General features: G+C 47.3%; 1 protein-coding gene across 4 annotated transcripts in view; it reads right to left on the reverse strand.

The window, feature by feature from the left end:
- ELMOD3 (ELMO domain containing 3) overlaps nucleotides 1-14,119 on the reverse strand; it is a 40,520-nt gene that overhangs the window by 18,528 nt on the left and 7,873 nt on the right. For all 4 annotated transcript variants that reach the window (XM_054017927.1, XM_054017928.1, XM_054017926.1 and 1 more), the window contains exons 5-8: nucleotides 11,949-12,040; nucleotides 10,734-10,857; nucleotides 9,023-9,145; nucleotides 669-799 (exon numbers count right to left, since the gene is read on the reverse strand). In XM_054017927.1, the coding sequence (XP_053873902.1) occupies nucleotides 669-799; nucleotides 9,023-9,145; nucleotides 10,734-10,857; nucleotides 11,949-12,040 (470 nt within the window). The remainder of the gene's footprint in view (nucleotides 1-668; nucleotides 800-9,022; nucleotides 9,146-10,733; nucleotides 10,858-11,948; nucleotides 12,041-14,119) is intronic.

The following is a 14,119-nucleotide window of genomic DNA, read 5'->3' on the forward strand; positions in this document are numbered from 1 at the left end:
ACATAGGCCATTGAATTCCTCCCAAATAATTCCTAGAGCAGATCTTTTAGGAAAATATTCAATCCTGATTTAAAAATTGCACTGATGGAGAATCTACCATGGCCCTTGGTAAATTGTTCCAATGGTTAATTATCCTCCCTGTTAAAAATTAGCACCTTATTTCCAGTCTGAATTTGTCTAGCTTCAACTTCCAGCCATTGGATCAGGTTATAGCTTTGTCTGCTTGATTGAAGAGCCTATGACCAACCATAGCTGGGGTTTGGTTCTGGCATATGATTTGGGCCTGTCTTTGATTTAAACATCTTCTCCCTCACCAAAACAGAATAAGCAATGATGGGTGTAAAACGAGTGAATAAAATTAACACGCACCATGGGGAACATTTTATAAGTGAGAATTGTTTGACTAATGAGACTAAAGTTTGGCTAAAGGGAGGCTGTGAAATTGGCAACGTCAGATTTATTCAAGGTGCAAAGTAGCCAAAGTCTATCAGGGCTGTGGAAAGACAGCACCATAGATCAGAAACGGAATGAAGCAGAGAATCTGGGACGTGAAAGAGTTTTCCTAACAGCCAATCAAAAAGCAGGATTCCACACTTACCTTTCCCTGAAGTTTAATAATAATAAATAAATACCAATCCAGAGTCAGAGTTAAAGAGGGAAGGACATGCCTGTGATTCATGCTGGGACAGCTTGAAAACATCTCGAGCGAGGGGTAATGTCCGAGAGTCCATTACAAAATACAGAATTTGCATTAACCCGAGCAATCCAGTCCCACGAAGGTCTGTCCCAGGATCCAGACCTTTAATATAAAAACATACAGTCAGGTAAGCCGTGCATGTTCCTGTCCTGAATCACTCAGTATATGCTCTCCCTGTCTTATTACGTGCCTGCTTTGGAGCACGATATACATTCTGACAAACCTTTCCATTGCCAGTCCTTATGGTTGCTGAGAAAACCTCAAAAATATAAACCAGGTATTAAATGATGCAGTGATACCTGCCTGAATTTGCAGTCAGCCTGCGACAACGGCTCTAAGTGGTGTGAACTGCCCCATTCATCTCGTGGAATTGGCATTTTCCCCCAATCAGCCACTGAATTCTGCATTTCCACCATGGAATTCACCATTTTGCTGCAACTGGGCATCCAATATATTGTCTCCCTTGTCTGCCAGGACCTGCCTGCAGCTGCTCTTGCTCTCTAGTTTTCACATCCAGGAGAAGTTAACTGGATGCCAGGGCAGGCTCCCCACACTGCTCCATGGAGCCAGGCAGTAGAGGGGTCACAACCTCCCTCCCCTTTCTTACCTTTTCCTCTCTCCTCTGTGGATCCACCATTTGCAGACCAACTTTCCCCTCCGGTGGGCTCAGGCCCAAGCACGCACCAGAATGCTTTTTAGCCACTTGACGCTTCAGAAGAGTTGCCACACCAGCTAGCAAAGGATTCTGGGACGTGCCTATGACCATTAAAAGGAGGGAGTAGCGAGCCATTTGGAGACCAAATGGGGAAAAAAAGGGGTTGGTGCTTTGTTTGATTTGTGTTTTTATGATGACTAATGAGGTGATTGCATTTTGTTGTTTGGTAGGCAGGTTGCTACGGGTTTGTAAGTTTGTTTTTTAAATGCTTATTTTTTAGATTATAGAATTCAGCTCTTCTCCATCCTATCGAGCCTGGAAGACTCTGGATAACTGGAGATCATTTTTACAAAAGAACCCACTGAATTCTTCAAGCAAAAGCTCATGAGTTTACAAATTCAGAGGACTGTTTTAGTAAACTGCAAAACGTTTGCATGCCCGAATAAAACGTTTGGAACCTTAACTCAGCATCCACGACAACTAAAGTCAGATTAATGTGGGTACAATAAGAGTTGCATGTTACTTTATGGTGGTGAAATGTAGGTACTGACAAAGTGTCTGGTGCAAAAGCTGCAAACATTGGAGATGACGTGCTTGGGCCATAACCTAGGCATGGCAAGGATGGGTAGACTACGATATAGTTACATCTGTAGAAGCCTGAAAAAGTGACTACAATCATCAAAAGGTCCCAACTCCAACGATTGGGCCATCTTGCTAGAATGACCCTGTCCCAGCTGCCTAAAATTGTTCTCTATGGAAGACTGCATGGAGAGAGAGTCGTGGACATCCAAGAAGATAGTCGTGCCCCAAAAGGCTCAAAACAGACACGGGTGAAGGCAGCTCATAACATCGGCCTACCCAACCCGGGCGCTGGAAAAAAGGAGACGATGATGGTCACGTAGCACTCCAAACATGACACAGAAGGGACTGGTGCTGGAGGTGAATTTCCAGCTTGGGTAGACATGTGCACGCTAGTGCTGATCGAGCTCGCACACTAAAAATAGCAGCATAACCATAACGGCGCAGGCAACGAGACAGGCTAGCCACCCTGAGTACAATCCTGTCTGAGATCCTAGGTATGTACGTGAGCAGCTAGCCCGTCTCACTGCCCGCACTGCCACTAAACTGTCATTTGTAGCATGTTAGCACGATCAACGCTCGCATGCACACGTCTACCCCCTCAGGAAATTCCACCTCAAGCTGCCGTGCCAATGACCCCGTGTGTCACTGTGACTAGTGAAAGCTGCCAACCCTCACAGACGGGGGGAAAACACTGACTGTACTGTCTCTCAGCTGTCGTCGACATTAAGGTAGGATCTGCTGCTGACAGTCAAGTCGAAGTAACTCCATCAAACAACAAACATGCGACATGGGAGGACAAGGTTTCAAGAAGTTTGAGGAAAACTTTCTCCTGGGAACTATGATTAGCATATGCAAATGGGCAGATATAACTATAGAAGAAGCAGAAGCATCGATCCCTGTTTCTCGTCATCTATGCTCTACCTCTCTCCTATCCACCGCTTTCCATCCTCCTTCCCAGCCACAGAAAAGGACCATCTGTCATGGTCTTCCCTGCCTGTCACCCACTACCTATTTTGGTTCAGCCAACCCTCCTTACGCTACCACCATGCTAGAGATGCAATGTTGCTTAGTCCCATCCTGTCCCATTCTCCCCCCTTTCGTTCACCCACTTTCAGGTAATGGAAAATAGAGAACAGAAGCAGTACTGCCTAGTGGATAGAGTACTGGACAAACTCAGGAGACGTGGGTTCTAGTCTCAATTCTGCAAGGTGACCATGGGCAAGTCACTGCACCGCTCTCTGCCTCAGTTTCCCCATCTGTAAAATGAGGCTAAAGATGACCTTCTTTGTAAAGCGCCTGGAGATCTCTAGATGAAAAACACTATACGAGAGCATGCTATTATTATTGTTATGTAACCGAGGACACACAGACTGCAAGGAGTTTAAGTATAAAAACAAAAGCATTTTTTATTGCAGGAGCACAAGACACAAGCTCATTTAGGGCACGCTGTATCTGCTACAACCTGTGCCAAACAGCAGCATCTACACAGTACAAGGCAGCAAAGGAATTCATGACATCTTCTCCTTAAAACGAAAACCCCATGGCAGTTTCCCTGGTGTCACTTTATAGCACAAACTAGCAAGCAAATGTGTTTACAATATTGAATAGGCATCTATGGCTCTGAAGGAACAACAGAATAAGCTAACACATTTCAACCCCCATCCCCAAAAGCAGAGCACAGGGACCAGAGGATGGATACCTCCCAAAGAATTTGAAAATTAAAAAAAAAACACAAACAAACAAAACCACCACCACCACCAAGGAACATCCAAGAGCGTTTTAGGCTCGTAGCATGAAAAGGACTCCATGTGTGCCAGTAAAGCAGACAAGACTAAAGAAAATTAACTGGCCACTCAAACCAATATCAGGGAGTTAATCTCTGAATACAAGACAGTCAGAATTAATTTGCGCCCAGCAAGTACAACCAATGGAATTGCTACACGCAAATTAGCTATAGAGGAAATGTGAGGATTGGTGGGTTAGTTCTGATGTCACTTAACAGTTGCCCAAGTCGTTTCCCTTAGGACACATCTACATCACAAACTTTGGCCAATGCAAGTTATGCTGGCATAAAGCTGCCGCAGTTAATATACTGCTTGTGTCAGCGATGTGCGCACTCACCAGGAGTGCTTGTGTCGATGCACCATGGGTAGATATCTCAGTTTGCAAATCACCACCTTCCAGCGCACTGTCTTTTGGAAAATTTTGGTAATTTATGGTGGGGTGGAAACAAGTCACACAGGGGTGGCCAGGAGCAAAGGGTCAGCTTCCCAGCATGCAACATTCTTCATCCCAGAATGTCATCCATATCCCATCATTTTCATGCCTTTTCTAAAAATCCCATGAACCCACGTGGCTCTCCTCACTGTCTGCCATCTCTGACAGAAGCATGGAGCCTGCACAGCTCTGCATTATTGTCGTGAGAGTTGCACGCATATGGTACACGATCCTCTGGTATTTGCAGAGGCGCAAGAACTGAATCAGCAGGGAACATGATGCTTTCATGGACGACAGATAGCTGTGGGACATAACGAAAGCCAGTTCAAGATGGTTACTTTCGTTCACAGAGAGGCTGTAGATGGTGGAGCGCCGTTTCTGGGCTCAAAAAACGGGCACGGATTGGTGGGATCGCATCATAATGCAGGTTTTTTGATAGAATGAGTAAAGACTGCAGAACTTTTGGCTGCAAAAGGCCATACTCCTGGATCTGTGTGCCGAGCTCACCCCAGCCCTCCAGCACAGCGACACCAGACTGAGAGCTGCACTGACAGCAGAGAAGTAAGTGGCAATAACACCATGGAAACTTGCAATGCCGGATTTCCACAGGTCAGCGGGAAAATCATTCTGCAGTTGGAAAATCCACAGAGGGGCTGTTGTCATGCAACCGTGCAGGGCCATTAACTGTCTCCTGCTATGCAGGACTGTGACTCTCAGCAACGTGCAGGACATAGTGGATGGATTTGTGGCAACTGAGTTCCTGAACTGCCGTGCAGCAAAAGCTGGCAGCATATCCCTATTTTGGCACCAGCCCACCCTGCCACAGGGTATATGAACAGAAAGGGCTATTTTTCTATGGTTATGCAAGCGCTGGTTGATCACTGGAAACACTTCACTGACATCCATGTTGGCTGGTCAGGGAAGGTGCATCTTTAAGAACATAGAACTATTCAGAAAGCTGGAAGCAAGGACTTTCTTTCATGACCAGCAGATTACCACAGGCGATGTTGAAATGCCCATAGTGATCCTGGAGGATGCAGCCTACCCCTTGCTCGTGAAGCCATACACTGGCCACCTTAGCAGCACCAAGGATAAGATTCGACTGCCAGCTCAGCTGGTGTAGAATGACAGCTGAATGTAAGTTGAAAGGACACTGGCATTGTTTACACACCTGATTGGATCTCTGTGAGAAAAACATCCCAGTGGTTATAGGTGCCTGCTGTGTCCTGCATACTATCTGTGAGGCAAAGGGGGAAAAGATGCTGCCAGGGTGGAAGGTGGATGTGGAGCAGCTGTCTGTTGAATTTGAACAGCCAGACACAAGGGCTATTAGAAGTGCTCAATGTGGAGCTATACAGCTGAAGAAGGCCTTGAAAAACCCTTTGCCAGTAAGCCACAATAATGCATTGTGATGGACTGTGCTCCACCTGGCCCTGCAGGTTTGGGGCCTGTTAGGTGTACATCCATGACTAGAACACTGTTGAGGCACCTATTAATTTTGCGGTGCTTGCTGTACATTTACAATTATTGCACTGTGTTGTCACTGATCCTATGAGTTGTGTCACACCGTACAAAGTAAATGGGTGCTTTCAGTACTGCTAGGCATTCTGCAGCGCATGTTGGGAATTAATAAAGATGAATTATTATCCCAAAAATATAATTTTATTGAGTAACAAAACCAGTGCAAAAAAAATCTGTGCAATTTAAAAGCACGTACATTAAAACCTTAATAAATTAACAGAACAGAGCTTAACAAGGAGAAAAAACATTCCTGTCCATTTGGGCTACACATACAGCAACTGTGGCTCTCACAGGCCAGTGTATGTGAAGCTGTGGTTGTCCTTACTGTCCGTTGGTGTAAAGTGGTAAGGGTAGGGATGGGACCCCTGAGGCCCAGTGGAATGTTGAGGGGGGGAGGGGACGTAGGGACGTGCTAAAATGGAATTTCTCCAAGGGCTGCATAGGGAGGTGAGCCCATTATTGTTGAACCTGTAGGTCCTCAAGAGTCTGCAACATTATATCCTGGTGCATCTCCTTCTCCTTTGCCTGCTGGGACTCCTGGACCTCTCTCCTGTCCACTCTTTCCCTCTCCTTACAGTCTGCAATATTCACCCTCCAGGCCCTCTGCTCACAATCTGATGCAGCACTGGCTTGCAAGATCTCGCTGAACATATCATCCCAAGTCCTCGTCTTTCTTCTCATGTGCTTCAGGCGTCCTGCAGGTATGGAGGGGGAACCCCTCAAGGCCATGGCAGCGGCTATAGATAAAGCACACAGAGGTACTGTTGTTAGCATAGTCACAACAGAAAGCAAAAGTTCAGGTTCAGAACTCCTTTCCCTGGCTCCCCTACAGTTTTAAACCCGACCTGCTTATTGACACTTCTGCTTCGGAGTGCTTGTGTTAAGCACCATTCACAGCACCCGCTGTGGTTACTATGGCCTGCAAGGGGCGAGGGAATTGCTCAGTGGCATGAAACTAGGACTACAGGGTACTGGTGCTGAATACTGGCAGCACTTTCCACAGGTGGTGGTGATTGTAACTGATCTCTCACTCCTGAGGATAACAAAGGCACAGAAAACACAGCTGCTGCTGGTGTCCCAAAGCCGTCTGAGCCCATACGCCACTAGCTTGTTTACTGCCATGGTGCCTGCTGAAGTTATCACCGATCGGCATGGGAAAGCGTCCAATGGCAGAGGAAAAAAGGCTGTCATCCTAGAAACCTTTGGGAGAGGATTGCAGATACCTCCATGGAAATTTCATCAAGATCTCTCAGGAAGATTCAACAGCCATCCCTGTGTACATGAAACAAACTGCTATGCATGGCACCCACTGCCTAACTCCACAGGGGACTGAAGAGCCAATATTGACCTCTCTTGGTTGTTCTGCTACCTCTTCTGGTATGAATAAATGAACAAAAAGTTGATAGCACTGTCCTGCTAAGTTGGGAGCACTATCGGTACATCATTGTAACGTGAAATACATTTACACACTTACCCAAGGTTCCTTCCCCGGCATTGGGTCGCCCGTGCACACTGGACTGTGGGGGCGTCTCAAACAGGTCCTGGATTGTGGCATAGCTGGACCCTGCTGGTTGCATGTCTCCCATTCGCCTCCACTTCTGTGCTGTTCATGGCAGGGGTCTGTGTCTCGGGCTCCTCAGCGGAACCTAGAGTGGTCTGTGAGGTGGTGGTGGGGTCTCCACCAAGTATGGTATGCAGCTCTTTGTAAAAGCAGCAGGTCTGTGGCTCAGCACTAGATTGACTGTTGGACTCTCCACCCTTCTGGTATGCCTGCCTCAGTTCCTTCGCTTTCATACGACACTACTGCTGATCCCTGTCGTACCCCTTCTCCTGCATCCCCCATGCAATCTGCTCATAGATCTCCCCATTTCTACGGCTGGTCTGTAGCCGTGCCCATACAGCCTCTACTCTCCACAGTCCCAGGAGATCCAGTATCTCCTGTCTGCTCCAGGCCAGTGTGTGTCTGGAGCGTGTAGCCAGCATGAGTGGCTGGGCAGTTGCATACAACAATGGAGAGCTGCTAGGTGTGGTCGTCACAATGGACATTCATAGAATCATAGAATATCAGGGTTGGAGGAGGTCATCTAGTCCAACCCCCTGCTCAAAGCAGGACCAATCCCCAGACAGATTTTTACCCCAGTTCTTTAAATGGAACCTCAAGGATTGAACTCACAACCCCGGGTTTAGCAGGCCAATGCTCAAACCCCTGAGCTATCCCTCCCCCCAGGAAAAGGCATTTCAATTAAGGTGCTGGGGAAGCCGGCCCTCTGGTCTCTATGACCACTGGCAGTTGAGTTCACAATTGTGACCAGAGCAGTGAGGGTCAAGAATTGTTGGACAGCTGCTAGAGGGCTGTTACGTTTGACATAGGTAATGCCGTGTCTACACTCGCACTACATCGACCTCAGTTAATTGACCAGGGCTCAACACAACTCAGAGAGATGGTGTTACAATGGGGCGCTCGCCTCAATGGGAACCAAATTTAAGGGTAGACACATGCACAACTAGGTCAGTGCAAGGTGGCTTACATCACCCTAACTTTGTAGCATAGACCAGCCCTTTGTCTGGCCATATTCCATATAATCATAGCAATTAGATACAACAATCATTAACAATTTTCCTTAATTGCAACTTAATTTCTTCAAATGCAGGCTAGGCACAAGAGTTTGATTAACTTTAACTACATGGAGAGCTTGAAGAGTCAGTGTTATTCTGTTGTTAAACCCATTCCAGACAAAGAAAAGACTGACACATGCTAAATTTCTTAAAGAAGCCAGTTTTTAATAAAAGTGCAACTCTCATTAATGGATTTATTTGTAACATCTTAGAAAATCGTTCTGTAGCTGAAGAGAAGTGCTGTGTTTTTTTAATACACAAAACAGAGGTAGAATCCTTGCTTTATATGCAAACTGAAATGCAGCCTTAGCTATGGAGTTGCAACCAGTGCCTCCTGACTAAATCAAACCCTCGGAAAGAGCTTATTATTCAGAGATCACCAACAAACAAACAGCAGTGGCCAACCAGGAACACGTGGTGAACAGCGATGCCAGTGACATCTCACTGGGCCAGCAGTCACTGGGAAATTACTAGCTATGCCAGTGGTGGCACCAGAAACTGGTATATCAGCATCTGACTGTCCAGCTGGCTGAGACAGCGACAGATGCCAGATCAGCAGCTGCAATGAAAAGCATACAGTGTAGAGCAGCTGCAGGGGGATGGAGGTAACAAACCCAGAATCCTTTAAGTCAGTGTTGGGTCACTTCAGCCACAAGGCCGGAGTGATAGCTGGGGACCCCACCCTCAAAGTTCTGTACTGCAGAGCCCACCCTCTCCTCACTGCCTCACCATACCTTGAAAGCCCAGCTCTTCCCAGTGGGCTCCGTAACGGGGACAATCGAATCTGGAGCCTGTTAGTTTCTTGTAGATGGTCTGCAGGATCCTCATGTGCACTTTCTCATTATTATCCAAGCCACCTGTACGGAAAACACTGATCATCTCTCTGTGACACTGAACATTCCTCTTCTCTAATGCACCAACGTGGAGACATGGCAAGAAAAACCCAAACCAAAAACCCTGCAGGTTAAATGGATTCACAGAAGAACTAGACATTTATGTGGATAGCAGGAACATCCAGTTAGGAAAAAACCCAAGGAGTTCTGAAAGGGATGGAAACCTCCAAGTTTTAGAGCACAAGCCAATCCTCATACTGCACAGCGTTAGAAAGAGTCTTTCCCTGTAGGTAGGTTAACAGCCTGGTGCAGGGGTCCTTTGCACCTTTGACACAGCTGATGCTGGACATTGAAAAAGAGAGACTGCACAATGGAGCTCCCCCTTAAGGGTAAAGAGCCTCTGTGCAGGAAACAGAACTTTCTCAGGGGCCAGCCCCAGAATTCTGCAAGAAACTAGGGACCATCCCAATCCTCCCTACTGTCCGCTCCCAGGACGAGGTCCTTTCTTTGGCTATGCCCTCTCTAACATGAATACAGAGCAACGTGTGTATTTAAACTAAACAAAAAAAAAAAAAAACAACCAAAACAAGCCACTTCACTATGCACAATTCTTCCCCCCAGGAAGAGGATGATAGAACAAATACCATGGGACAGATCAGTCAAGTTGCTTAATGCACTGCTGGAAGGTGCGCAGATACTACGGTGGGGAGCACAGTACAAGAACTAGAATAGAATAGAATACTGGTTTGACCCAGTGAGACAGTGCTTATGTTTCTGTGACAACAGTTCGTTTAACTTGATCAAAGTTTGGATCATTTATTTCCCGCTATCTATGGTACTTATCTGGCCCTCACAGACGTAGTATCTGAAATCGTTATGATCTTTAATAGATCCATCCTCACAACAGCCCTATGAGGTAGGGCAGTGCTATTATCCCTATTGTACAATGGGGAACTGAGCACAGAGAGATGAAGTGACTCACCTGAGGCCACACATGAAGTCTGTGGCGGAGAAGGGAAGTCCTAGGCTAGCACTTTAAACACTGGACCATCCTTTCTCTTAGCACACACCAGCTAGACATATAAAGATCACAACATCTGACTTCCCTGATTCTTTTATGAGGAGAAGAGATTTCTAAACCTGCCAAGCCCCTTCAGAGACCACCCCAAATCTTCATGCAAACAATGATCTTGGGGATCCTAGTGGGGATTTGGTACTTGATAAGCCTGACATCTCCCAGCAGGAAGCAGGTGTTTCCAGGGGTCATATTCAAACCCTATTCAATAACGAGACCCCAATACAAACACTGCCTCTTTTTGCAGAAAGAATTTGTGACCCAGTGACTCAGAATGTCTGGTTTGATGGAGAGGGAGGATGCTAGTGAGGTGTGTAGGGAACAGGGAGAGAGGGCACATGATGGCTCCTGAAAGTCCTCAGTCCAAGGTATGCAGGCAGGAGTGCAGGGGAAGGCACTGCGCTCCAGGACACCAGCTGAGGGGAGGGGTGGATCACACTTCAATCATTGAATATATAATCAAAAACAATCACCCGAGGGAGGCTGATTAAACGGGCTGGGCAGAGCTCATCCTCCTCGTTAGACGGGAATACTCACACTGGGCTATCACCAGGGCCAGATCCCGCTCGCCTTGCAGCTGCTGATGGAGCCGCGGGGGGCCGAAGAAGAAGTGAGCCACAGCAGACAGCCCTCGCCTTTGCACTGTCGTCTGGATCTTTTTCTAAGAAAAAGATGATACATAAAGAGAGGTGTCGGGGTATGTAGTGCAGTCTCCCTTCGAATCATCTGGGAGAAAACATGGCAGCAAATCTTGTTTCGCAAGGGAATTTGTTAATTAATTGGGTAGTGACACCAAGAGTTGAGGTTGCCTAACACTTTCCATTACAAGACCCTGTTTTCAGTTGCCTATGATTTTGCCAAACTTTAACCTCTCGAGATTAAATTTCCCATGCCTGGTCTTGACTTCAGACTGAACATTTTTGGAAAGTTACAGCAAAAACATTTCAGCTTCTTCTGAAAACAAAGTTAGAAGAAAAATAGAGTGGTCAGTCAACGTTAAAAAAAATCGTACAACTGTTTCTTTAAGAAGCTCTAGCATCTCTATGCTTCACGGGAAGGACTTGAAATTTGGCAGCATGGAAGACGTGGGGTCAGAGAGGTGCCTTTTGTCATCTCTATGAAAATTCACCAAGATTTAGGTGTATTACACACCTTTGTAAATCCCCATTTGCACGTGCTCAGAAGAGGTTTGTAAGACTGTCGCTGCTACACTCTGTTGCACTGAGCATGCTCTAGCCCAGAAGTGAAGGGGCTGGACACCAATCTTCCTGAAATTGCTCCTCCGAGCTTACAGGCACTGGGGCACCAACCACCAGAAGTGAGTGAAAGACGACTCCCTCCTGTGCTACCAGTGCTCTCCCTCTTAGCGCCCAAGCTACACAGAGGAGGAAGCAATCTGACTCGAATGCAGGGTGGTAAGGAGCAGAAATAGTAGCGGGCATAAGCTGGGAAGGATCGGACCAGAGAGGGACAGACTGGAAGCGGATGGGGGGGTGACTGGGATTGGGCAGAAGACAGCATAATAGGAAATGGGCAAAATGGGGGAGGCTGCCTCTGGCCAGGAAACCCTGAGTTCTAATCTCAGCCCAGCCCACCCTCACTGTGTGGCCTTGCACAAGCCACTTCACCTCCCTGCGCCTCAGTAAAATACTCACTGCAGGGAAGCGTCCCAGGGACTAATGAGTTCCTGTCTGCACAGAGCTACAAACACACATAACGCTACATCATTTAATCCCAGTGGTTCGTACATACCCTGCACTCTGACAGGTCAGCTGTCTGGAAATACTGCAGTGCTTCATTGAAGGCAATCAGGGGCACGTGACCTGCAGACGTCCCCACGATCCCTGCAAATATGAAAGAAAACAGCCCTGCCTGGGATTCACGACAAGTCTCGTTACACTGAAAGAGTCACAGTCTGCTCCACAAAAAGCCCTGCACTCTGACCAGCTTCCCTCCCCCATCAGTGATGCTAAACTTTGCCTACTGGCCTTACAGAGATGCTGTGCTCGTGGCAGGCCAGGCCCCTCACTTTCCCACAAAATCTCTCTTTTGTGTTAAGATCTTCTCCAGTCAATATTTTTTTCCACCTGCGTCCAAACTTAGACCTGAATGCATAACATTAGACACACAGCTTGTAGGATGCGCTGGTCACCCCACTCAACTTGCCCATACCACTTTGGACAAGAGATGGACACGGTCACAATTTCAGATTCTCTTTGCCAGGGCCCCTCCCCTGTTGGTTCATAAGAAGAATGAGTGGGGAGAGTGGGAGCATGCTCAGAGCATCTGTGATATCCGTGGGACTTTGGTCCGTGGTGACAGCCCGGAGTTTGGAAGATCACCGAGACAATGCTATTGGGAAACATTACACAGAAGGTGATCACATTTCGGAGGGGTGTGTTTCAGATGTTGGGCATGTAACCAAAACAGCCCCTCTCTCCTTGAGGAAAGTTTCGGCTACATGGAGGCACCTGTGCAGAGTCTGCATCAGCCACACCGATTTGGTTCAAGGTCTACAGGCCCAATTCTCTGCTATGCCCAGCCAGTTATAAAATTATGTACCCTTGGATCTTTGCCCAGCCCTGGCAATGGCCCCTAAGAGACCGGCTATCAGCTGAGCATAGGCAGAACACAGCACACTCTGGCCATGCCTGCTGTCCACCTCTGTGCCAGGACCGCAAGGAGAGCGGCATAGATCTCATGGCAAGAACAGTATGTGATCGGGTAATTGAAGTCTATGTCATCAGGCACACGCACAAGGTGGCAGAGGTAAGGTTGCATGGGCAATCTCAATTCTAGCATTTCCTAACTTTTGAGGCCTTTACTTTGCAACCTTAACATCCTTTGAATGTAGATGGTTATATGCAGTACACCTCTACCTCGATATAACGCTGTCCTCGGAAGCCAAAAAAATCTTACCGCGTTATAGGTGAAACCACGTTATATCGAACTTGCTTTGATCCACCGGAGTGCGCAGCTCCGCCGCCCCGGAGCACTGCTTTACCGCGTTATATCCGAATTTGTGTTATATTGGGTCGTGTTATATCGGGGTAGAGGTGTATTTATAGTGAGAAACAAAATCCTTTAGATGACTCTGAAGTCTGAACCATCAAGTTTTGCACACTCCATGCCTACGTAACAACACAATGTGACTACTGTGACCCCTGCCCTGCCGGGAGTGGGTTCCATCCCTTGTTCTGTCTGGTCTTAAATTAAACACAAAGCTCTTCAAGGCAGAGATTCTCTTTCCTACTGTGTGTGTTAGTACAGCACCTAGCACAATGCAGGGCCAAGAGAAGTGGGGCCTCACAACACCACACACTCTCCAGAGACTCACATCATCTTTCATCTCCCACAAACCCTCTCCAACACAGAACACACCCCTGCCTTTCCCCTTCAGGCAAGCGACTATCCAAACACACGCAGGTGCCTCCAGAATCCAGGCGTACACACAGACCCCTGCCACCTCAATCCATACCCACAGAACTTGGTACACAGGCTGCCCCTGCACACATCTGCAAGCACCCCTCCTGCCAGAGAAGCAAGAGCAGCTCCAAAGGAACCAGTGGAGTTGCACTAGCATAAAACTTGTATAAGCAAGAGGAGAATCGGGTCCTTCATCTTCACACCACACTGGGATCTTCAGAGCAAATACAATTCGCAGTGCGTCTTCACCAGGCCAGACCTGGCAGGAAGCTGGATGGACAGACCTCACTGACTAGCTGCTTTACAAATGCTTCTTTGACACAGTCCTAGAGGTAGGCCTGCTAGTAGGGCTTGAGAGTAAGATTTGTGTCAGCATCAACCAATGAGACACTCCATTGCCTGGGCCAGTCTCAGTCCCCTAGTCTCTTCGTGGTGCTTCACTGCCTCTGAAGACAGCAATTCCCCAGCTCTGCAGCCTTACCGCACGGCTAACACTG

Source organism: Malaclemys terrapin, chromosome 2, assembly GCF_027887155.1.
Source record: "Malaclemys terrapin pileata isolate rMalTer1 chromosome 2, rMalTer1.hap1, whole genome shotgun sequence".
NCBI classification, from domain to species: domain Eukaryota; kingdom Metazoa; phylum Chordata; order Testudines; family Emydidae; genus Malaclemys; species Malaclemys terrapin.